The sequence below is a fragment of the Carassius carassius genome, chromosome 2 (genome assembly GCF_963082965.1).
Source record: "Carassius carassius chromosome 2, fCarCar2.1, whole genome shotgun sequence".
NCBI lineage: Eukaryota > Metazoa > Chordata > Actinopteri > Cypriniformes > Cyprinidae > Carassius > Carassius carassius.
The window spans coordinates 29,672,847-29,697,653 of NC_081756.1; the positions used below are offsets into that span (position 1 = coordinate 29,672,847).

At 36.5% G+C, this 24,807-nt stretch overlaps 1 protein-coding gene across 9 annotated transcripts in view; it reads left to right on the top strand.

Annotated features, from left to right (window-relative positions):
- The window catches only part of LOC132107935 (zinc finger protein 536-like), a 199,667-nt gene extending 184,339 nt beyond the window's left edge, over positions 1-15,328 (top strand). For 8 of the 9 annotated variants that reach the window (XM_059514296.1, XM_059514322.1, XM_059514330.1 and 5 more), the window contains one exon: positions 14,980-15,328. In XM_059514296.1, the coding sequence (XP_059370279.1) occupies positions 14,980-15,224 (245 nt within the window). In that variant the 3' untranslated portion in view covers positions 15,225-15,328. Of the gene's footprint in view, positions 1-242; positions 1,532-14,979 lie in introns of those variants that run through there. The other variant, XM_059514363.1, reaches the window with a different exon arrangement.
- The last annotated feature ends 9,479 nt before the right edge of the window (positions 15,329-24,807 follow it).

A 24,807-nucleotide genomic window follows, 5' to 3' on the forward strand; every position in this document is an offset into this window, starting at 1 on the left:
TAATAATGAGAGTTCTTTGAATTTCTTGTCCTTGAAGTGTTACCAAAATCCGAGATGCCAATTTATACTGAATCACGACAACAACAACAACAACAACAACAAAAAGGCAATAATATGGTTTGATTTGACCCTATTCTTTTTTTCCTGCTAATAATGGTTTGTCAAACTATGTATTTATGTGAAAGAGAGAGAGGAAGGACACAGGTGGTGGTGTTAATCTGCGTTTGTTCTCTTAACTGTAGTTCATCTGTGGGCGGAGGAAGAGGCATCCCGAAGGTTTGGCCCTGCTCTTACCCCTGAACATAGCCTAACTGACACAGAGATGCAGGACTAATCAGAAACTAGCATCACCTCCCCCTGCTGGACTGAGCGGCCAAGAGCAGGCGATGGAAAAAGAGGAAGAGGACTGGAACTATGAAGGACATTATCTTATCAAAAGCATTATTTAACGTAAAAGACTTCATAAGAGAGAGAGAGAGACTTATAAAATGGACAGCTCAGATGGTTTCCTACACAAGCTTTCTTGCTGGATGAAGGAAAGAAGATCTATTAATGTTTAGTGAGCTGGAAACAGCTTTTTTTGCTTCCTGTGTTTTATGTGTCTTGAAACCTCCCTTGTGTAGCTGATAAATACTTTCTGTGCTTTTAATTGCTTTTTTGACTTTGAAACTTCGACGTGCTTGTCCCTCAGAGCAACACATTCCTTGAACCAAGATGGCAGCCAGTTGCCAGTCTCAGAATGAGAGAGTGAGAAACTGAACAGACTTCTCTCTCTCTCTCTCTCTCTCTCTCTCTGTGTGTCGGTGTTTCTCACTGCCCACTGAAACTTCACAGTGTTCGCTAAATCATTCCTCTGGACGTTTGGACCAGCCCACTACACGTTTGGAGACCAAGCACACTTTTGTGAAAAACTCCTTTGTAATCAGCACACTCTCAGCAGTCAGTGCCTGGACGTCAAAGCAGAAGAATGACAATCTAGTACTTTCGGGAAACGAGAACACTCCATAAAAAAAAGGGAAGCTACGCCTTTTTCTTAGAGAACTGGCGACGTGTTTTCACCATCCACGATTTGTTCTCCTGCTGTGTTTGTGAGACGTTCAGAGCTGAACTCCAGAGAAAGAGGACGCTGTAGCATCCAAGACAAAAACCAGCCGAGGTGACAGAAGAACTAGCATGTCTGATGAAACAGAAATCAAACAGAAATGTGGCCCTAACCCTACACGCTTTGATCTCAGCCTTGCTCAATTCAAGTACTTTGAAGAGATTGTGTTTGTAATATACTGCTACCAATCAGTGTTGCAAAGTGTTACTGACTACTGAAATGGTTTGATGTATTCGATTAGTAAAGAAAAAGAAAAAAAAGAAACATGCGAACAAGAATCAAGTATTGTCTAGCCATAGATACAGTCATGGGTTGTTGCATTTACAAAGCTAGCTGTTTTAGATTGTAGGTATTAGATTGGAGTACTGTAATTTTTGCCTTTCACCTTTGTAAAATACCAATAACATTAAAAGAAAAGGAAAAAAAAAAGATTGACAATCTTCCTCTGTTGCTGCAAGCATATAAATTCATACTATATATATATATATATATATATATATATATACATATATATATATGAAGAGTTCAGATGCAAAAGCCTCTAAGTGCCATCTGAAATTTTCATCTAAAATTAGGATTTTTATCAGGTTCCTAAGCTTAGGTTGAGTCATTTTACTTTAATTGAAATGTGCAGGTCCTTTTCCAGGCTATTAAAGTGAAATAACTGAACATAAATATAGGAGCCTGATAAAAATCCTAATTTTAGATGAAAATTTCAGATGGCACTTGCATCTGAACTCTTCATATATATATATATACCCATGCCTCATGCAAGCAAATACAAACTGAGGTTTCCCCCTGAAGTATTTTGCACTGTGATAGTAAATGAAAACCCAGTCTATACAGTAGAGCAGATCGCTAATGGAAAATGAAGGTGCGTGTGTGTGTGTGTGTGTGTGTGTGTGTGTGCGTCCCTTGACATTGTGAACTGATATTCTCTCTATTCTTTTGTGAACTCTGCTGATTTGGTCTGTGCAGTTCAAACTATCTCATCTACATGATGGTCGTCTCTGTTGCTTTGAGAATCAATTCAATGAACTTCACAGTAAGTCATTGTGTGTAGACTCTAATGCGTTCGAGTCTGTTCTCTTCAGATATTCAAATATATTCTTTAGTTGTACTCTTTCCAAAACATATTTCTTAAAAAAAAATTAATAAATAAAAAAAGAAGAAGAAGAGTAAAGAAAAACTTTTTTTTTTTTTAGAGTTTTCATGCAAGGTTATGTCTTCTTATAAATGCTACAATTTAAAAAAAGAAAAAGAAAAGTGAAGATGTTTAGTGAACTAGTTTCAGTAAACTAGTACAGGTTATGTAAGGTAAATGAATTATGACAGGGAGGGTCAGTGATAGGATATGTATTGACCAATCCCTACATACACTGGTTCTAGATGAGCACACCTCTGGCTCCCGCCTCTGTGTGGTAGAACTGAGCGTCTGTCTCTCTTTCAGTCATTCTGGACTAATATATGAGCATTCCACACCTCTGAACTGTCTTGTGGACTGTATGATTTTCATTTGGTTGCTGTATCCTCATGGCAGATGTTTTGTTTTGTAACTACTGAACTGTACTTATAATGAGAAATAAAATGTATTCAAACTATGAAACACTAGCGTGAAAAACTGAGCATTTTTGGGCTGTTTATCCATAAATTTGATCTCACAAAATGTTTTGTGTCAAAATGAAAAAGGTGCAGTAAATGTTAAGCTACCATATATGATTTTGTCATAAAAGAAATGCTCCCGCCCTTCTTTATATAAATAAATGTATATTCCAATAAACAATATTAATACTTTATTTTAAAATAAAAATAAAAAAAATCAGTCAGCAAGGACACATTAAACATTAAATTGATCAAACTTGACAGTAAATACATTTATAATAGTTACAGAAGATTTTTATTTCAAATAAATGCTTTTCTTCTGATATTTCAACATCCAATAATCTTGGAATAAAAATCTTTTAGATTCCACTAAAATATTAAGCAGCATTTATAAAAATAAGAAATTCTTCTTCAGCAGAAAATAAGCATATTAGAATAATTTCTGAAGAATCATGTGACACCAAAGACGGGAGTAATGATGCTGAAAATTCATTCAATAAAATAGTTATTGTATTATTATTGCAAAGTTATTGTATTTTAAAATGCAATAAAATAATTTACCTTTTTATCAAATAAAAAGAACATGGTTGAACTTTTTTTTTTTTTTTTCAAAAATGCAATACGTTTCATTTACCCCTACAACTGTAAAGTTTACACTTTAAACAAGTGGAAAATCTGCTATAAACAATGAAAAATACACAATGAAGATATATTCAGTGATATCTTCCATAACAATGTTTAATGAGTAAATGTAGCTTTAAAAAAAAAAACTGTTGACATTTTACTAGAAAAATAAAATAAATAAATAATCTTTTATACAACCAACTAATTCTAAATCCAACAGAGTTGGACAGACACACACAGGGCAGCAGAGGACTTGTTCGATAGACAGCAGAAATTATGTATTTCTGTGTCCTCTTGTTTCTCTCCACCCCTGACTTCCAAGTTAAGTGTAGTACATGGTTTTAGCTGCAGGGCTACAGGCCTGTGTGTGTGTGTGTGACTTGGGAGTGGTATGGATTCTGACAGCTCACATTACTAGCTGTGTTCCTGCTAACTGTGGCTTTCTGCCCTTGGGCTATAGCCGTGTTAATTCCCCAAACCTGTGAGAGCTGGAGACTAGTGTGCCAATTGATGCTCATCCTCCTTTTTTCAATTTTCTCTTTGACTTTTCTGATATTTTCAGTCAAGACAATCATTTCTGTAGTACGTGTGAATGTACAATTCGCTGTATGTGGAATAAATGTGACCCTGGACCACAAAACCAGTCTTAAGTTGCTGAGGTATATTTGCAGCAATAGCAAAAAATACAATGTATTGGTCAAAATTATTGATTTTTCTTTTATGCCAAAAAAATAAATAATAATAATAATAATAATAATTAGGAAATTAAGTAAATATCATGTTCCATGAAGATATTTTGTAAATTCCCTATTGTAAATGTATCAAAACTTAATTTTTGATTAGCACTATGCATTGCTAAGAACTTAATTTGGACAAATTTAAAGGGGATTTTCGAAGTATTTAGAATTTATTTTTATTTTTTTGCACCCTCAGATTCCAGATTTTCAAATAGTTGTATCTCGGCCAAATACTGTCCGATCCTAACAAACCATGCATCAATGCTTATTTATTCAGCTTTCATGTGATTTATAAATCTCAGTTTTAAAAAAATGTACAGTTAAGACTGGTTTTGTGGTCCAGGGTCATAAAATGAGACTAAATGTCCTTTTTTTTGACATTCCAAGCAGTCATGTGATCTAAATACAATAATCAGATATGTCTGTTGTTTCTCTGATGTCATTAACTGCATCAAAGCAACACATATAAACATAGGACACATCTTTTAAGGACGTTCCCTCTCTCCAGCTATCTTTTAAAGATGGATTTGCCCCGTCACACACTCTCATCATAGGCCAATGACACGTGATAACTGACACCCTTTGGCACAGGGGCCTGTCTGTTGTGTCAATACCTCAGAGAGATAAGACCCTGCTCTCGAAACACATGAAAACCATTCTCACTCACAAGCTCTGCTTCCACCGCAGACAGAGAAAACATTTTCCCATTATACGTCCGTATTTCATGTTTTTCTTAACCTTTTTCCTGTGAGTTAGCCGTGTCTCAGCGGAGGGAAACCCGATCTCCTTTAGTCTGATGGGATCCATATTTGTGTTAACCTGCTGTCGGGACCCTGTTGAGGGGAGGTGTCTGAGGTCAACGCCTGACTAATTTTTAAATGGATCAGCTACACCATCAGCTTTCTCCAGATGGAGAAAGGCCTGGAACTAATAAATATCCTGAAAAAAGTAACCGTTTCTTTTTCCTGCCCCCACTCCATATATGTAGCTTGTCTGAAGTTGTTGAGCGCAGTGGAGCACAGATGAAAGTCAAGCGTTTTTTTTTTTTTTTTTATTACAGTGTGGACAATGTATCTACAGACAGATATATAAATACATTTACCAATACAAATACATTTAGGCTCATTTATACCACATACACTGAATTGTCTTGATTGAAATGGCACAAAATAGTCAGAAAAACAGAGAAAAAATAAATAAAAAGGATGTGTGGGAGAGTAGCTATTGCTAGTGAACTGGCTTATAGTAGACTTTTTAAGGGTGTTTTTTTTTTACTTGTGTCATAGCAATATTTTAAAGAATGAATATGGTGATCCATCACTTTACAAATGTATCAACATATTATTATTTAAGACATATATGATATTTAATAAGGATATACACATAAATGTTTGCATGTCTATATCAAACTGTACCCTTACATGTTGTAAAAAGTATTTCAGCCCATTTTTGCTACTCCATCTCTTCATGTTTGTGTGAGTGTGTGTATTTACCCGATGTGTTTAAGAAGGCAGCACAGCTGGGTTGCTGTGTGCCAGCACTTGTAGCCAGGCAGATGGTGACCTGCGCTTGAACCTGTCTTCTCTCTCATTTGTTCAGCTGGCATTCATTTGGCCTGCATGCAGGCTGCATACTGTAGCAAGTGCAGTTCTTTATACAGACCACCAGATGGCGCTCTAAATCAACTTATAGGACCATTGCTGCTGATGGCGCATTAACACTTGTTCTTTGAGCACCAACACACAACAGAAAAAAAGATTTCAATCAAGAAATGGATATTACCTCAGTAAATCTTGATAGAAATGATGTGAACATTTGTGGCACACATTTTAATACTCAGACTTTATATATTTGTTCTGCCGTTAAGTCAGTCACATAAAGCCTGTTTATACAGTAGCATATCTTGTCATTAGGGCCAACTAAATGATATCTGAAAGAGAAGGGCATTGCCTGCAGGGAGAATTGCACTCTATTTCCATTTTCAATCTGCAGTCAATCCGTAATCAATCTTATCAGAGGTTCTTTGACAGGCTTTTCACATTTGTACACATTTTTGCGCACTCTTCCTCTCTCATTTACACGCACGCAGACAACAGTCATCTGTCACCATCTGAGAGCTCTCTGTGCGTCTGGATGCACACCGTGTCATAATGCTCATCATCGGCAAGCACAGTCTCACACACATACACATGCAACCTTACAAGGTGTGTGTGTGTGTGTGTGTGTGTGTGTGTGTGTGTGTGTGTGTGTGTTTGCTCAGCTCTCATGCAGGGTCTTATGAATCGATGATCATGTGGTATAAGAGAGATAGATGGCTCTGAGCTCCGTCTTGTCTTCTCTAATTGTAAAATATTAGTTACATTAGAGTGTGTTGGGTGATTAATGGAACTTATTTGGAGGTGGTCCTTCCTGGCCCTCCCCCTTGCCAAAGCCTCCTCTACTGACTCCTCCAAACTGAGGGACTTCTCTTACAGCAGACAAATAGATCCTGGGGACAAAATAGAAAGGAAGGGATGACAAGAGAGGAGAAGATGGAGAAGGGAAATTCAAGAGAAAGAGATGGAAAGAGTTGTAACACAAGAGCGAGCTCATTTATTCGATTTTATATGTAATTCCAGGTATCTTACATGCAAACAGTCACATATTAGTCGCCTTCATCGATATTTCTATGTCTGCATGGAAATAGATCAGTATTGGTGTTTATAAAAGCTGATGGGAAATGTAATTGATACCTGAGCAGATGAGCACTTAGTCCTTCTGTAGGTCCAGCACTGATGCTTGGCCCTGCTCCTCTTAGCTAGCCATTAGAAAGCCATGGATCATGTTATAGCCAGCAGAACAACACCAGCTGACCCAGTGCTTGAGCTTCAGCCACACATACCTTCATCATATCCATGCATCTGTCTGCTTAGTCCTAGGCCTGTGGGAAAGGGAATGTTTTGATCGTCTTTTAATGTGGAGTCCTTGAGGCGCAATGGTTTGATAGATCTTGCTATTCTAACCATTATTCCTTAGACACAATGTTGTATATAAAAGCCTGGAAGGAACGTAATAATTTAATCTTGCCAAGCACAATTGTACACTGTCATATATAAACAGCTGCTTGCTTCAAATGTTAATGTATTCCCTTTTTGTTTATCTACTCATCTTATATTAAAGTTTTACTAATTCTTGAGAAACTATTATTTCAATGGGAAGCAGCAGTCTGTTTTTTCAAGCAACAATGATATAAATGTGAACTTGATGGGAGAAAGCTCTATATATGTATTCCTCTATTATTAGTCTCATTTTTGTTTGTGTAGTGCATTTAGTTACATTTCTGTGATTATGGTATTTTGTTCATGCATTGTATCCCTTAGAAAATAATATTATATTAATACCACAATATATATATATATATTTAGTTGTACACAAAGGCTGATGTCCCATGCTGTTTATTTGTAATTGTGGTACCGTATGTGATGAATATAAACAAATGAAAAAGCTCTTTAATGTAAATAATTATATAAAGTAACATACAATACATTCTCAGACACTGAGAGTATTTAAAAATAATGACTGTTTAAAATTATTTATTGATTAAATAACAGCCACCTTAAATTACACAAGGAAGACATGTTTACTTCTAATCTGTATTCCTTCTTTAAAAATATACTGAATCTGTCTTTTATTTTGGTAGGAATTAGAGGATTCCATTTTTAAGCTTTTAAAGTTATTAACAATGTTCTATATATTGAAGGCTATTATTATCCTTGCTGTACATATCAGAGTCACAATACCTTAATTCAGCCATGCCATATTCCTTTTATTTAAGGGGTAATAATGCTTTTTTATTCAATATGACCACTTTCAGAGTGAGCTAGTCAGGTGTGAGATGGTCTCTTTTCTCTGTCCTTTGCACATACACACACATGGCACACACTCACATACTCATAGACATTTATTATGTGTCTGCCATGACAGCTCAGCTCTAGAATGTGCAGCAATATGCTCTGTAGGGAGCGAGAGAAAGAGAGAAGTGAGCAGTACTGCAGATGAGTACTCATGAACTCTTCCTCCCCTGGCCACACAGACACAGTCCTGCTGAGACTGCCTGACACATCGCTCTCATCACATGATGTATATACTGCCTTTTACCCATGAGCCTTTCTAACTCTTGACCAATCGTGGGACTCCATGCAGGCCTTTGCCAGCACCTCCCATGCACTGTCAGTGAAGGAAGTGGTATATTATCCCAAAAATACTTCCCTGGAACTTTCTGCGCACATTTACTCAGACATGTCCATGTGGAAAAACAAAACGAAATGCTCTGGAACGCATCAAAGAATTCCATTTGTTCAGAAAAGAGAGAAATTAAGCCAAGTAAGGAAGATTGAAAAGAGATATAGTGGCAGGCAGACTGGGAAATGTATAGCTGAGAAACAGAGAGTGTATTAAGAGGTACGTCTGCTGCAGCAGTTTGTAATCTAGTTCAGTGTTTAACATGGGAGCTGCTTCCTCGGTGGAGCTTTTAGAGATTGCTTTTGATACATACACACACAACGCTAAATCCAAGTTTTTCCTTCCCTAGAGAGCCAAACTACAGCATCAATTCTCCAAACTATGAACCAATTTCCATTAGAGCTGCATTTGCTGCTCATAGCTTTTCTTTTCTGTCTGAGAAATATTTGACTAGGCGCTCATTAACAGTCCAAAATGTTCCTTGTTTCTGTGTCGAAATCTCTTTTATGTGAATGCATTTGAAGTTTATATTGATAAAAGCTAACTATACAGTAGATACAACTGAGCACAGTGCAGGTGTAAAGATATTCAGCTTGATGCTTGTCCATTGTAGCAGCGTCTTTGCCTGTTTTGCATTTACTGAATCAGAGCGAGTGGATCTGAATGTGCGATGTCGGTTTTAGTGTGGAATCTTCCTCAGTGGGGTTTTGGGAGAGGTAGTGCGTGGCACACTAACGTTGCGGAGGGATTTTGGTGTTTGGATGCTCTCTTTGCTGAGTAATCTCCCAGCCTTTACAACACGCAGGTTATTACTGGCCGACAGATGGTACATCACTTTTTACTGCTTACACCTTCTGTGGCTTGCGTTCTCCCCTGACACACACTCCCTCTGTTTTACTTTGTCTTTTCCATCTCTTCCATATAGGTGACACTGAAACAGAGACACACAAGGAAGGAAAGTTTAAAAGCAAATGGATATCCAACTCTTGCTGCACAGAGCCGAAAAAAAAAAAAAAAAAAAAAAACCTGATCCCAAACCATACATGTGCACAGCATTGTGTAATGCCTACAGATACAGACTCATTGTAGATATCCTTTGAAATGTCACAATGGCTCAGAGTATCTTTTTTGTCTTACAGGCAGACATGGTTTTGCTTACAGAAGCACATTATTTATTGTTCAAAAAACATCTGAAGCACAGAAATCATTATTAGAGTGACTTAGACATAAAGTAGGTTATCTTTAAGCCAGTTGACTCTCCACAGTTATTGAACACTTATACATCTGTTCCAGTCCTTGAATCTGATTGGTCGTGCACAGTCCAACAATACTTACTACAGACTTTTTACTCTGTCTTTAGATGGACTTGTCAGTCTGTGTATTAATTGGTGAGGTTTTTCAGTGACACTTTCTGCATGTTACATTATTTAACATTATTATTGCCAGTAGGTGGCAACAGGTGACTATGAGTGAATCATTAATTAATTAATTGATTTGATTTGTTCAAAACAATGATTGAATCAACAATGAAACAAGTGACTGTCTTTATGTGGCATTCAGTGAAAAAATAAATTTAACCAATTCATTTGAAAATCATCCGAGAACAAAAACAAGAGACTGGATGCATCAGAATGTGCCTACTTCCATACTATATAGTAGGTGGAAAAGAGTAGCATCTCAGAAATCAAAATATTTAGCTATTTTGGACGTAGCCAGTGTCTTTATGAGACAATCATTGAATGATTAATTTAACAGATTTGTTTTAATATCCCTGATTCATTCAGGAATGAGACAAGAGACTGCCTTTATGAGTGAGTCATTGAATCATCCCAACACGCTATATATGCAGTTTCCCCCTCACACAAAGCCACACAAATGCAGAAACAAACATTTATAACATGCTCATGACGTATTCTTTTTTTCAAAGACATGCTGTACATACACAGGGACACATGCTTTGGGTGTGTAAACACACACACACAGTAAAAGTGCTGAAGCCCTGCAGGTTCTTTCTGCTGTGTGGGGCAAGGGATTTGTCATGTGCTGATGAGTTGTTATGATAATATATGAGCAAATCACAAGCATTCTGCAAATGAATCATTTTTCCTCCTCAACACCCTTCTCCCGCTCTTTCTCTGTCACACACACACATACACTTCGCAATCATTGCTGCTGAGCGTTGCAGAGGGTGACTTCTCACAGACAGACAGAGGTGAGAGGCAGCCCTCTTTCACAGATGGTAGCTCTGGCAGCGGATGGAATTTATATAAGACTGATTTTGATTACATGCCAAAGCACCTCCATGTCTGTGTGAGTGTCAATGTGTGTGTGGGAGCTTGTGTCTGCTTGCTTACATACCACAAGCATACTGTTCAAACGCATCTTGTTGTTTTTTAGAATGTATGTGTGTGCGTGAATGATCAGATAAGAAAAGGAGAATGAAAAAGACCATATTTCCAGACCAGCAAGAACAGGAGACGCCACAAGAGGGGGCATTAGACATGTCTTCAGAGACTATGAAGATTAAACATATACTGACTCTCTACAATAGCAGTTAAGAAAGTGTATCTAGAACAGAAAAAAAAGAGTAAACTGATTGAATAAATGATTATTTATTTTTGTTCTGTTTTCATTTTTGGAATGATGGACGGCAGGAAGGGCAATGATGGAGTGATATTGGGGAATTTGCAGGAAGTGGGTGTTGTCATCAGTTCTCCCTCCTCTCCTTCGCCCCCTGATCTCCACATATGAGGACTTTAGGGGCTAATTAGGCAGGCGTGATAATGACTTACTGCTGAAAATAATAGAACTCTTTCTCTCTCTGTTATGAGACAGTGTTAGAAAATGACGGAAATGGGTATGAAAAAAGGAGGGAAAAGATTTAAATCACCTGTCATTTCCATATGTTGTTTTACAAAGCTTAGTACTCATAGAGGTACAAATGTTCTGGTGTGTTTTTTGACCAGACAACATTCAAAAGATTTATTGGCCATTGGTAACAAGTTACTCACACAGGACTCACAGCTTCAAGAAACAGAGCGGAAAACATAAGAATGTGGAAAGGATTGACATACTGGAGAGAAAGAGAAGGAGAATGGAGGAATACAATTCTTAATACTAGTTCATATCACTTGGCACCTCCATTGCAGTAGATGTGAATTACTAGAGAGCTTTGAAAAGAGGAATGAAAGAAAGAAAACTAACAAGAAAGAAAAAGAAAGATACCATCACTATGGTTATGCTTCACATATACACGTTCACCCATAATATAAATTATAACAGAATCACTCATTTTTGTTTTTAGATTTTAATTAAGATTGAATTACAAGTTTATTTTAATGTTACAATGCTATAATATTGTTCATATTGTGTGTATGTTTTAGAGACTGAGTGCACTAAAGTAAGAAAAGGAGATAGGAATTTGAGGAAGATGTTAGATGTTATAAACACAAAAACTAACTTGTTGTAGTGTTCTATCATGGCACCCACACTATGACACTGTAATCTTTGTACATAAAATCTCCAGCTCTGCCCCTTCTTCTCTTGTCATTTAGGATCTTGCAGCAACAAGCCAAAATTGCCCGCAACTATAATCGGGGCAACTATTATGGGAAACATTTTGAGATGGCCTTCTTGATATAAGAAAAATATGCCCTGCCACAGAACACCCCTTGAAAAATTGATTCATTGTTGCCAATTATTTTGACCACCAAATAGCACCCTGAAGGGGGAGTATTATCTCACTTTGAAAAGAGAAGCTGAAGGAAGCTTTCTGGATGAATATGAAGAGCTGTGATGGGGGTTACATATCAATAGGCTTTCTTCTTTTGTGTTTCTTTCTGAGATCTGTTTATCATTTACCTGTGGTCCTGTCATGGCCACAGTCCACATTATGTTCTCCTCTCCATATTCCTCTTTCTCCTTCTGTTTATCCTGAAAATTGATTGAAAATCACTCCATTCTCTAGCCAGTTGGACCAATCTGTGACAGCACCCTTTGCGTTTGCCTAAACATTTCCTGCTTCAGGAAAATAGACAAAGTATGGGGAGAAGAAAAGAGAGGAGAAGAAAAGAGAAAGAAATCGGACTTACACTTTGTGACGCTAGTTCACTCTAAGTATAATGTAGCATGAGAATATGCTGCCTCTCCGACTTAGTAAAGCAATGTAAGGGAGTGTGAAATTAAAGTGTGTATGAATGAAAAGGCCTGGGTGGTGTGTTACCGGATTGCTTATCAGACAACTGGAACATGGAAAGCTCTAAAACTTGTTGCAATCCCCTTTGTAGTAAGGCCTCAGCAGACGCTGTAGTACAACCTGAATTCCAGAAAAGTTGGGACGTTTTTTAAATTTTAATAAAATGAAAACTAAAAGACTTTCAAATCACATGAGCCAATATTTTATTCACAATAGAACATAGATAACATAGCAAATGTTTAAACTGAGAAAGTTTACAATTTTATGCACAAAATGAGCTCATTTCAATTTTGATTTCTGCTACAGGTCTCAAAATAGTTGGGACGGGGCATGTTTACCATGATGTAGCATCTCCTTTTCTTTTCAAAACAGTTTGAAGACGTCTGGGCATTGAGGCTATGAGTTGCTGGAGTTTTGCTGTTGGAATTTGGTCCCATTCTTGCCTTATATAGATTTCCAGCTGCTGAAGAGTTCGTGGTCGTCTTTGACGTATTTTTCGATTAATGATGCGCCAAATGTTCTCTATAGGTGAAAGATCTGGACTGCAGGCAGGCCAGGTTAGCACCCAGACTCTGCTACGACGAAGCCATGCTGTTGTTATAGCTGCAGTATGTGGTTTTGCATTGTCCTGCTGAAATAAACAATGCCTTCCCTGAAATAGACGTTGTTTGGAGGGAAGCATATGTTGCTCTAAAACCTTTATATACCTTTCAGCATTCACAGAGCCTTCCAAAACATGCAAGCTTCCCATACCGTATGCACTTATGCACCCCCATACCATCAGAGATGCTGGCTTTTGAACTGAACGCTGATAACATGCTGGAAGGTCTCCCTCCTCTTTAGCCCGGAAGACACAGCGTCCGTGATTTCCAACAAGAATGTCAAATTTGGACTCGTCTGACCATAAAACACTATTCCACTTTGAAATAGTCCATTTTAAATGAGCCTTGGCCCACAGGACACGACGGCGCTTCTGGACCATGTTCACATATGGCTTCCTTTTTGCATGATAGAGCTTTAGTTGGCATCTGCTGATGGCACGGCGGATTGTGTTTACCGACAGTGGTTTCTGAAAGTATTCCTGGGCCCATTTAGTAATGTCATTGACACAATCATGCCGATGAGTGATGCAGTGTCGTCTGAGAGCCCGAAGACCACGGGCACCCAATAAAGGTCTCCAGCCTTGTCCCTTACGCACAGAGATTTCTCCAGTTTCTCTGAATCTTTTGATGATGTTATGCACTGTAGATGATGAGATTTGCAAAGCCTTTGCAATTTGACGTTGAGGAACATTGTTTTTAAAGTTTTCCACAATTTTTTTACACAGTCTTTCACAGATTGGAGAGCCTCTGCCCATCTTTACTTCTGAGAGACTCTGCTTCTCTAAGACAAAGCTTTTATAGCTAATCATGTTACAGACCTGATATCAATTAACTTAATTAATCACTAGATGTTCTCCCAGCTGAATCTTTTCAAAACTGCTTGCTTTTTTAGCCATTTGTTGCCCCCGTGCCAACTTTTTTGAGACCTGTAGCAGGCATTACATTTTAAATGAGCTAATTAAGTGGATAAAAGTGTAAAATTTCTCAGTTTAAACATTTGCTACGTTATCTATGTTCTATTGTGAATAAAATATTGGCTCATGTGATTTGAAATTCCTTTAGTTTTCATTTTATTAAAATTTAAAAAACGTCCCAACTCTTCCGGAATTCGGGTTGTATTCAAAAGTCACTGAGACTCAAAAGCCAATCACAAAGTGCTTATAAATCCTTCATTTTTATTTGTATTTTTTTGTAACACATACATATACAAGCAGATGACAGTACTCACTTAATTTGAGGATGCTTACATTTTTCACATTGCGTCATGGCTGCACCTTTAATGCAGCCACTTTACATTCTCCGCACCATCGCGGCTGCTATTTTAAACTTCCATGTTAATTTGATTTAGTGCTTTTCAAATTGAATTGAGAAAAATGGAGAGCAAATGTACTGTTATTAATGTTCTAAAGTAGTGCGTAGCTAAAAGTGCCTGGCTTTGCTCTAAGTGGATGGGCCTGATAAGCGAGCCAGATATGATAGGCACGTAATTTGCATTCCTCAAACAGACTTTTGTGGGATATTAAGGGCCATTGTGTACAATGCACCGATGATCAGATCCAATCTCTTAAACAGTTGTACTTGTTCTAAGCTGAAAATGGAACTTTCAAACTTCTGTAGGAAACTGCACAAAGAAAATGTCTACATCTGAACAGCAGAGATTGTTCATGGATGAAGCAAGGAATTGTTTTTGATGCATACTGATGAATCAGATGATTAAACGTCCATCTTGTGGTGATTGTAACCAGATACTACACACAAGAATTATCCAGGCCTTCTGATTGAAATCAGGCACAAAATGTTGAATTCTTTGGATATAAAGTGTATGGCATGTGTAACAATCTTCACTGACGTTGTACTGGACAATAATGTTGTCATTTCCTTTCCTTGGTCATGTAGGTCAGAGGCCATTCCAGTGCAGCTATTGCCCATACAGTGCCTCTCAGAAAGGTAACCTGAAGACCCACGTGCTGTGTGTTCACCGCATGCCCTTTGACAACAGCCAGTATCCAGATCGGCGCTTCAAACGCTCCCGCATAGACTCGAATGTCTCTGGGAACTCAGAGGATGGGAATCTTCCCTCCTTTGGCCAGGTGAACACAGGAGAAGCTCTTTCTGGTGATACTTCTTGCTCTCTTGAGTGAAGCGGCATAAAACTCAATCCAGGGATTCTGTGCGATTTCAGGGGTTTGAAGTGATAATGATACCACCTCCAACAATCATTCCCATTACATCATTGTGAAAAAATGAAGAGAAATTCAAAAATATCCCCTCCAAAAAACGGGTTGAGTTGGGGGTCATAAACTCCCAAATCAAAACACTTCAGCCTCAGAACTATTCTGTGAAGCACAGGATAGAGATGATGAAGTAGATAAACCTGAACCCTATTTCTGATGAGTCTGAAACTAAATACTTATTTGAGTTGCCTGAATTGAGCATTAAAGAGACATTACTGAAGAGGGGAAAAAAATGACAACGTTAAAAAAAAAAGACTGTCATTAAATTATGTGTCTGTTGCCCAAAATAATGCTTTTATCAGAAAAACGATCCGTGCCAATGATTTTGCGACAGTTGCAAGGAGAACAAAGATGGAGGGGAGCTGTTGAGAACACCCTTTAAGAACATGACACCTCCAGTGGCCATTTGCCCAGCGCCATTGAAGCACAGGGATGGAGCGAGCGGACGGAGGGATGTGGATGGTGAAATGGGGGGGTTGAGCATTTGGTGCCAGCCTGACTGGAGCTGTCATCACAGAGAAAATCAATTCAACCCCATCCCACACTACTTCTACCCCCCACTCCCCCCCCCCCCCCCCCCACCATTCCCTCCACATTTCTCCTCTCCTCACTCTTTCAGAAAACGTCAAGAGAAACCTTACGCTCTTCAACCTGGCCGCAGGAGGGTCAGCTTCAGACCTGTCTGACGACTGGTGGCACTTCAGTCTCTTTTATTCCCCTCCTCCCTCCTTTCTTGTCTTTCTCCCATTGGATATCCCCCTCCTTTCTTTTTCATTGTTGTGTAGTTAAAGTGACACAACAGAATGGCGGAGTCACATTAAATGTGCTTTATTTCCATTCAATGCTTCTTAACGGAAAAGTAATTTTGTTGTTCTTGAACAAGGTGCTGCTTCTCTTCGAACTGATGGACACTGGGCAAATACTGACCGTGTGTTTCCAAGAGTCTGAATATGTTATTTGTTAAACGTAGCTTGGAAATGATAAGAAGGAACCATAGCTCTTTTGTGGTGTTTATTAAACCACAGTGGGACTACCTTCTTTATGGACCTCCCGAAAAAGTAGCACTATGAAGGGCCTGTAGATATAAAGTAAATAGATCATCACTTCTCCACTGCCTGTCTGTAATGTAAACTTGATTTAATTTTTTATTTAATTTTTTTATGTCTAAATATGCATCATCATGGCCCAAGGTATTTTTTCTTTTTGTGTGTGTGTATTTGTTGTCCTGAATGTTCCTCTACTAAAAGAGATTAACAACACAGGCAGTTTGGAGCCAATGAAATCAAGCCTCTTAAAGAACAAAATAAAGTGCATCAACTTTCATTGTACTTCCTTCCATTGAAGGCTAGCAGAGGTTCGAAGGTAAATAAGTATGGTAGAGGGTTTAGAGATGCATGGGTGGGGGGTTGGTGGATATTAATGTTTTGTGATAAACAGAAATGATCCAGACTTTAAGAAAGTCAATATCTTTTCGCTCAGCACAGGGAAGCTCAGCACTTAAACCCCAGGGCCTTACGGCTGCTCTATTCACACCAAGAGGAGTTTAGAGGACTCACAAATACCCGCGAACCTCCTCACTAAGCAGTAAATAAAAACATAAACCCTTAACAGAGCCCTAAGACCATAACATATCAACAAAAAAGAAGGAAAGATAGAAAGAGGTTGAAAAAAAATATGATAGAAGTGGTCTAAAAGTGGTGCACAGATTTTTAAATGTTCAAACTAACTGTAAGGTTCCAAGTAAGGGTTCTTTAATTCACCATAACCCAATAAAGTTATTATTATTTTTCCGTTCTTTGTTGTTTTTGTTTTCTTCTTTTTATTTTTATTAGGATATTTCTCACCGCCTTAAATCAAGTTGATAAATTTAATACTACTATTTAAATAAGCTCTATTTGCAAATTGGCGTTTGGAAATTAAAGGCATGCTTTGTGACTTCATTGAGCTTTAGAGGTTTCAACGCACTGCTGTGTTTTCTTGTGACTGCCAGTCGCTTGCTCTTCTTGTATGTATGTACGTTTGCACACTCCAAGTATATTATAGTAAATAAACGTAAAAAAAAAAAAAAACAAAAAAAAAAAAAAAAAACCTTCCATTCATAGCACTTGTTCTTTGCTTTTTCCAGTAACATGTACTAATGGATCATGTTTGGAGCTCTGAGACAGGCAATAATTCTTTTAGTGACACTGGAAGATTTTTTTTTCTTTTATTATTATTATCATTGTTTTTTTTTTATTATTATTCCTTGCCATTTTTTTTTGTATTGTGATTGTAAGTCCCATTGTGATTGTAAGTTGAGGTGCTAATGTGTTACTTCCCCTACTATTGAGAGACAGAGAGAGAATCCAACATTATTCCTCCAAAATAAACTGTATTTTACTGTATTTTTATAATCTTAATGGTACAGTCACTTGCATATTTTAGAGCTCTACAATATTGTGCGTCTTAAAAAAAACAAAAAAAAAAACAACAACAACAAAGGAAACCATGTCAGTTTTCTTTCTCTATAATATTCTACAGTATGTGATCATGAACATTATAATGTCCAACATTCCTAAATGAAGAATATTTCTATTTTAGAGGAGGTGCAGATGAGGCTAGGGGATAATATTGCGATGTATATGCTTTTAACAAGTAAATGACTTGTTATTGTATATAAGGATTATTCCTAGTCACTATTTATTGTTACACATTTGTTCGGCAGAAGAAGAGACAAGAAGTATTCTGATGAACTATCAAGAAGTCGTTTTATTTCAGCAAAGGCTGTTTTCTTTCTGCTGTTTAGAAGTTTTAATCTCTTTTGAAGCAGTACATTTTTATCCAGTGTTTTACGCAATAAAACCTCTACCTCTTAAATGACTTCGACTTTATCTTTTGAATTAGTCTTTTTGTCTGTTTCCAGATGAATTCTTTTGTTTTTAAATGTATATATTTATTTATTGGAAACATTGTTTACTGTCTTGAAAGCTGTGGTTATTAGAAATACTTTCAACGTGCAATCATATCTAACTGATTGAGGTCATCTAGCTTGAAATATGAGAATGTACACACTTCCTTTAACAGTAAGAGCTTTTGTGTGCTGAGTATTTGTTGATAATTCTTATGAATAAAGATGCACAGACCACTGCATAAAAAAAACAAACTTAATTAAACATTCAAAAAAAAACAAAAAAACATTTAATTGCTTTGTGTAAAAGCATTTAAAACAATTTACGTTCTTCATGGCTGCTACTGTTGACTATAACATTTAGCGATAGTGAAACTGAAAAATAGTCTGTTGATTTGTGGAACCAAAGAAATCAAATGGCCTTCATAAACTGTAATGAGCATCACCTGTAACACTGAGACCAGCAAAGTCATCAATACGGGCCACATGCAAACCTGTGATCATAAAAAAATTTACACTGACATACAGTAAATATTAAATTATGCCTTAATGCCTCATACTGTTTAAATATATACAATGCAGTATGTACTTGTGTGTGTGTGTATTTGCCATACAATTCTCCTAGAAAACACATAAGATATCCCAGAGCTGAAAATGATGGAAAACAAGTGAAAACACAACACACAGTCCTTGAATCTAAAACATCCCCAATGCATGCTTGTTTTACTGTTAATGGAGAAATACAGTGTGTGGCATGTTTAATAGGCTTTATTTTTATTACACAACACTGAATAATTAACTCTGAGGCAGAGTGTCACATAGATTTATCTTTTAATTAAAATTGCGTGGTTCACGCATATTTGAGTGGTGGTCCAAATAAATGCAATATCCAAATTTATGTTTTGTTTATCCTCGTGTTAATTATCGAGAGATTGCTCGCTCTATAACCCTTCATATTTTTCCTCTCCTCGCACAAAGATGGGAGGCATCACGACTAATAAAACCTTCAAATCATATTTTATCAATTTAAAGGTCAAAAAAAAAAAGAAGGAGGGATGAAAGGTGAATATTATAATTCTGGTGTTTTCAACTAAACTAACATTTGACAGAAAGTTAAGTCAAAATGTATCTAAATCACAGACTGATTATTGTGTTGTTTCTCTCAATCACAAGGTATACAGTGTATTTCATGGAGAGTTTTTTTTTTTTTTCTGTCTCTGTCTCTTAAAATTATATACCCACTGTTCAGCGTTCTCATTTTAACATGACCTCATGAATCTGTATTCAACCCTGCTCTGTGAGTTTGAATGGGTGCTCTGTGATGTTAGTGTTAGTGTAGGAGCAGGTCTCTCATTGCTCTAATGCTCCACTGCTGTTCAGAGACCAGCCCCTGCAGGCCCCTCCTGAGCCTCCAAGCTCTTAATTATGCCTGTTTTGTCAGGAGTTGGCAAAGGCCATCATTTGAGCCTGTGGTCGCCCAATTATATTATTTTTTACGAATTGCAGGCAAAGATGGCCATTTTCCATATCCACGTTCCCCTGTCATTATTGAAACTCCCTCAGCAGGAGAGGGTCATGTTACCAGCCTGTTTAATTACCGCTCATGTTCATTAAGGCGCCTTCGTCTTATAAGTAGACTTTCATCAGCTCGCCATAATTAGCACCAGTAAGACCAAAAAACGCATTCATTCATATGGCAGACATCACGTAATATTCATGCATCGGGTGTGGTTACAAAAGATAATGTCAGCGTCATTCCGAGGGTGTTAGTGTGATAGCCATCACATGAATCAGGTGTGGTTTTGTGTCTAAATACCATTGTGCATTACAATTCCCATAATTACTTACAATTCATGTTGCTGAGTGCCTTTGTACAGATGGTTTTGAGTTTTAATTCAGTGCGCATGTGTGTCCCTGTTTATATTTGCACATCTTTTTTAGCTCTGTGAGGATCTTTTCTTTTTCGGCAGTGAAAATATTCTCACATGCTCACCTGCCCCTACTAAACTAATGGACATGAGGAGACGCTACAATTGATAAAACACTCATTGGGAAAAAAGGTATAAAAGCTAAAAGGTACATCTTTGTACCATATTTATATGCTTTAAAAATACACATAACTACCTAAAGTGTACTAATTAGAATCTTTTGTAAGGTTGTGGCCTGCATGATAGTTTTGTACTTATTTTCTGAGAGTGTATGAGTTCAAGCCACATAAATTCTCCATATGGCTCTAAGGTGAAATTGTTTAATGGTATTTTGCATGCATATATGTATATATTTATTTATTTAAACATTTGATTAATACACGCCGTATAAACAGGCATATTACGTTTAAGCGAAACCAAATCCAGACGTTTATTAAAATGTTCCACATATAATGTTAAATAATTATCTGCATTTCTTGCTTTTCAGAACCCCAAATTGCCCCCCCCCCCCCCCCCCGAGGAGCATGTGCTTTGGACCCTATAAAACGACAGCAAAATTAAAGAGAACACCACTCTCTCACTTTCTCCAGCATTTTTTACTTAGCCGAGTTAACTCTGCGAGATAAATAAAAGAAGATCTGTTTGGCCTGCAGATATCCATTAAAGGACAGAATGCTCTTTTCTATCACAGCACAGACGCCAGATGTTCTCCTCCATTTCTAATCATTGCAGATGTAATGGGGTAGAATGCTGCAGTTTGTGGCTTCACTGGCATGCAGTCTGTATACTGCACAGGGGAACAGCAGTCTGAGATTTATAATTATACCCCATTAATACGCTAGCATTTCACGCTAGCTGTAAAAAACAAAGCTTAATAAACAGATCCGTTGAACACTGTGTGATTTTGAGTCTGTAACACAGGCGAGTGGCAAATGAAATGCATCGGCGTTGTTAGTGGAGTGTTACGAGAGTGTCTTTAAAGGGGCAGTCGAGTTGTGACTGTATAGATGTGTTTACTCTGTTCCTTTTTCCACATCGACCACCTTGTGTGAAATTGCTCAGGTGTCCATCATTAAGGCTCTTTTCGGGGTGTGTGGACGGTGCTGAAGGGCTCCAATCACTTAAAGAGTCAACAGACAATTCCACCTGTCATCTGTCTGATGGGTTATTGACCAGAAAGAGGAAGAAAATAGGTGTAGAGATCAATCATGCCTTCTCTTGTCACAGTTTTGTTTTTCATTTAGTGTTTCTTGAATGCTAAATTCTCATTTGTCACATAAAGTCATTTTTAGGTTGACGCATCCATATTGGTGTGGCTTTTTGTGGACGTAAAAACAAATTGTTGTGATTTCATACAAACTCAAGCTAATTCCTGTGCTAGTAGTCGGGGACATTCATAATTATGGCTTTCCGTATACATATACAGAATGGCTCAGAGACTTGAAAAATGTGTCCTTCTCCAAATGAGCAGCCACCAAAATGTATTAAAAAAACATCCTGTGCTTTTAGAAGTGCAGCATCCAGATTTCTCCAAATGAGGCCCGACGCTGCTAAGAATTTCAAATGTTCTTTTAACACATCCTCCTTTTATTGACGTTTTGGTCCAAATCTGTCTGTTTTATTTCTGCCATTACGCTCGCCTCCACAGATGTTTGTTTGAGGGTGATATGTTAAAAATCATGTTCTGTCCCCTCCTCTTCTGGACGTTTTATTTTGATTAATGACCTAAACATGTGAACAACAAAGCGAAAGAAAGTGAGTAATGACATCTGTCAAAAAAAAAGAGAAAAAAAAACACAATTAATGAGAAACATAGTATGTTAGGGTTGATTACTAGATTATGTACATCATATCATTTGAGTGCTTAATATTTCTTTATTTGTTTAAATGTAATTTATCTAACCCATGTGAATGTGTGTAAGTGCTTGACAAATAATTTTCTCTCTTGTCCTAATATAAACAAAGAGTCTGTAGGCAGACAAGAGATGGAGAATGTGTCACCCCTAAGCAGCTGTCTGAATACAAGCCAAGTGTGACTGTGTGTGTGTGTGTCTGTGTGTGTGTGTGTGTGTGTGTGTGTGTGTGTGTGTGTGTGTGTGTGTGTGTGTGTGTGAAGGGGTTGGTGTCATTCTTCAGAGTTGTGGATTTTGGGAACTGTGTGTAAGGCCACAGTAGCATCACCTGACATCACAGCCTGCTAATTGACATTTTCATTAACACTGAATTTATATACCTATTTCTGTCTGTGATAATGACCATGTCATGGAGAAGCAGGAAGTCTGTTGATGGGCATGAGATTGGGGAGAAACTTGTATAATTGCTGCAAAAAGTCCTTTGTTGGCCCAAGACACTCTCCAGCGTTAAACAGTAACATTGTTTTTATTATCTTAATATGGAAGTAGATAGTATGGTGCAGAGTTATAAAATAATCTGCTTCTTTAGGTAAATTAATTTGCAGTGGGATTCTAGGTGTCTTGCTAATCAGGAGGAAACTCTCAGTAGACAGGACGAGACTCCCATTTGCATACAGTGCAAGACAAATCTGCTATCATATGATGATTACCCAATGTAATTAAAACAGATGTAACTAAAACACGTGCTTAAGTACTGCTAATTAATATGTAATTATGCACTCATTTAGACACAAGTTAACACATTTAACAGAGGCAGACATCTCAAGCTCCACTCATTGTCGTATCAAAAAATAAATAAAAAAGCTGTTCAGTTGAGAGACAAAAACAAAGATTGAGTCTAATACTGAAAGATACAGATGCTTGATTGTTTTCACACAGTAATTTGTTAATGTGTGCACATCTGTCCCATATATCATCATGGGTGTTCTGTTCTTTTCAGGCCCCTGTCAAAGGTCAAAGGTCAAAGGTGTGGTACTCAATGGTTTAGAATCAAATGTACATTCCATTTGAATCAGAATGAATCAGAATCAGAATGAGCTTTATTATCAGGTATGTTTACACATACGAGCAATCTGCTTTCATGACAGAAGATGCCGCAACAGAATGACAGCGACATAACAAAAACACAGATAATACAAGAATAATAAAAAAGAAAATAAGGAATAACAATATACAAATTGACAATTGTATGTGCAGATAAATTACAATAGACAGTTTTGTATGAACAGGTATACTAAGTGTAAATTGGAAGTGTAGACTAAGTGTGTGTGTTATAAATATGTGTATGAGTGTATAAATAGTGTTGTGTGCTCCACAGTTATTGTCAAGTGTTCATGAGCTGGATTGCCTGAGGGAAGAAACTGTTCCTGTGTCTTGTTTTTTTGCAGCTTAAGCTCACATATCTGTATTATTTTATTTATTAAATCATAGCTGTTATTATTTTATTTATTAAATCATAGCTGTATTATTTTATTTATTAAATCATAGCTGTTATTATTTTATTTATTAAATCATAGCTGTATTATTTTATTTATTAAATCATAGCTGTTATAATTTGATTTATTAAATCATAGCTGTATTATTTTATTTATTAAATCATAGCTGTTATTATTTTATTTATTAAATCATAGTTGTATTATTTTATTTATTAAATCATAGCTGTATTATTTTATTTATTAAATCATAGCTGTATTATTTTATTTATTAAATCATAGCTGTTATTATTTTATTTATTAAATCATAGCTGTATTATTTTATTTATTAAATCATAGCTGTTATTATTTTATTTATTAAATCATAGCTGTATTATTTTATTTATTAAATCATAGCTGTTATTATTTTATTTATTAAATCATAGCTGTATTATTTTATTTATTAAATAATAGCTGTTATTATTTTATTTATTAAATCATAGCTGTTATTATTTTATTTATTAAATCATAGCTGTATTATTTTATTTATTAAATCATATCTGTATTATTTTATTTATTAAATCATAGCTGTTATTATTTTATTTATTAAATCATAGCTGTATTATTTTATTTATTAAATCATAGCTGTTATTATTTTATTTATTAAATCATAGCTGTTTTATTTTATTTATTAAATCATAGCTGTTATTATTTTATTTATTAAATCATAGTTGTATTATTTTATTTATTAAATCATAGCTGTATTATTTTATTTATTAAATCATAGCTGTTATTATTTTATTTATTGCTGTAAATCATTGTTTAGTAGGTATAGCTATATAAAATATTTTACCTTTGACCTGAAGTGGTAAAATTAAATTCAAAGCTAAATGTATTACTGTCATATGAAGACACTTTTTTTTCTTAAAGGTGAAGTTTCAATTAATTGTATTATTATTTTAGTGTTTAGCTCTTTTCAGGTACTGAACAAAGTCAAAACTAGCTTTATTGATGTATTATGTATAGGTATTTATTTATTTTTTTCACTCTTTTGAATTGTACCTCTTAGCCATTTGAGGTGGACCTGTTTATCTGATTCATGGAGTATTTGGGAAGCTTGTTTGATTATAATTATTATGTTTGCTAGTGATGCTGAGGTCATAAAACACCTTCCTGCTCTTAGACAGTGTCTAAGCTGAATAAATTGATAACGTCTCCTTCATTTTTCATCATGTAACATTGTCATGAGACAGTGAGAGTCCTTCTGTCCTGTGAAGGAGAGTTAGACTCTCTCTTTCTTAGATATGAATGGCAGTGTTAGACTGGAACCCTGTGGTTGAGGTGGGGTTA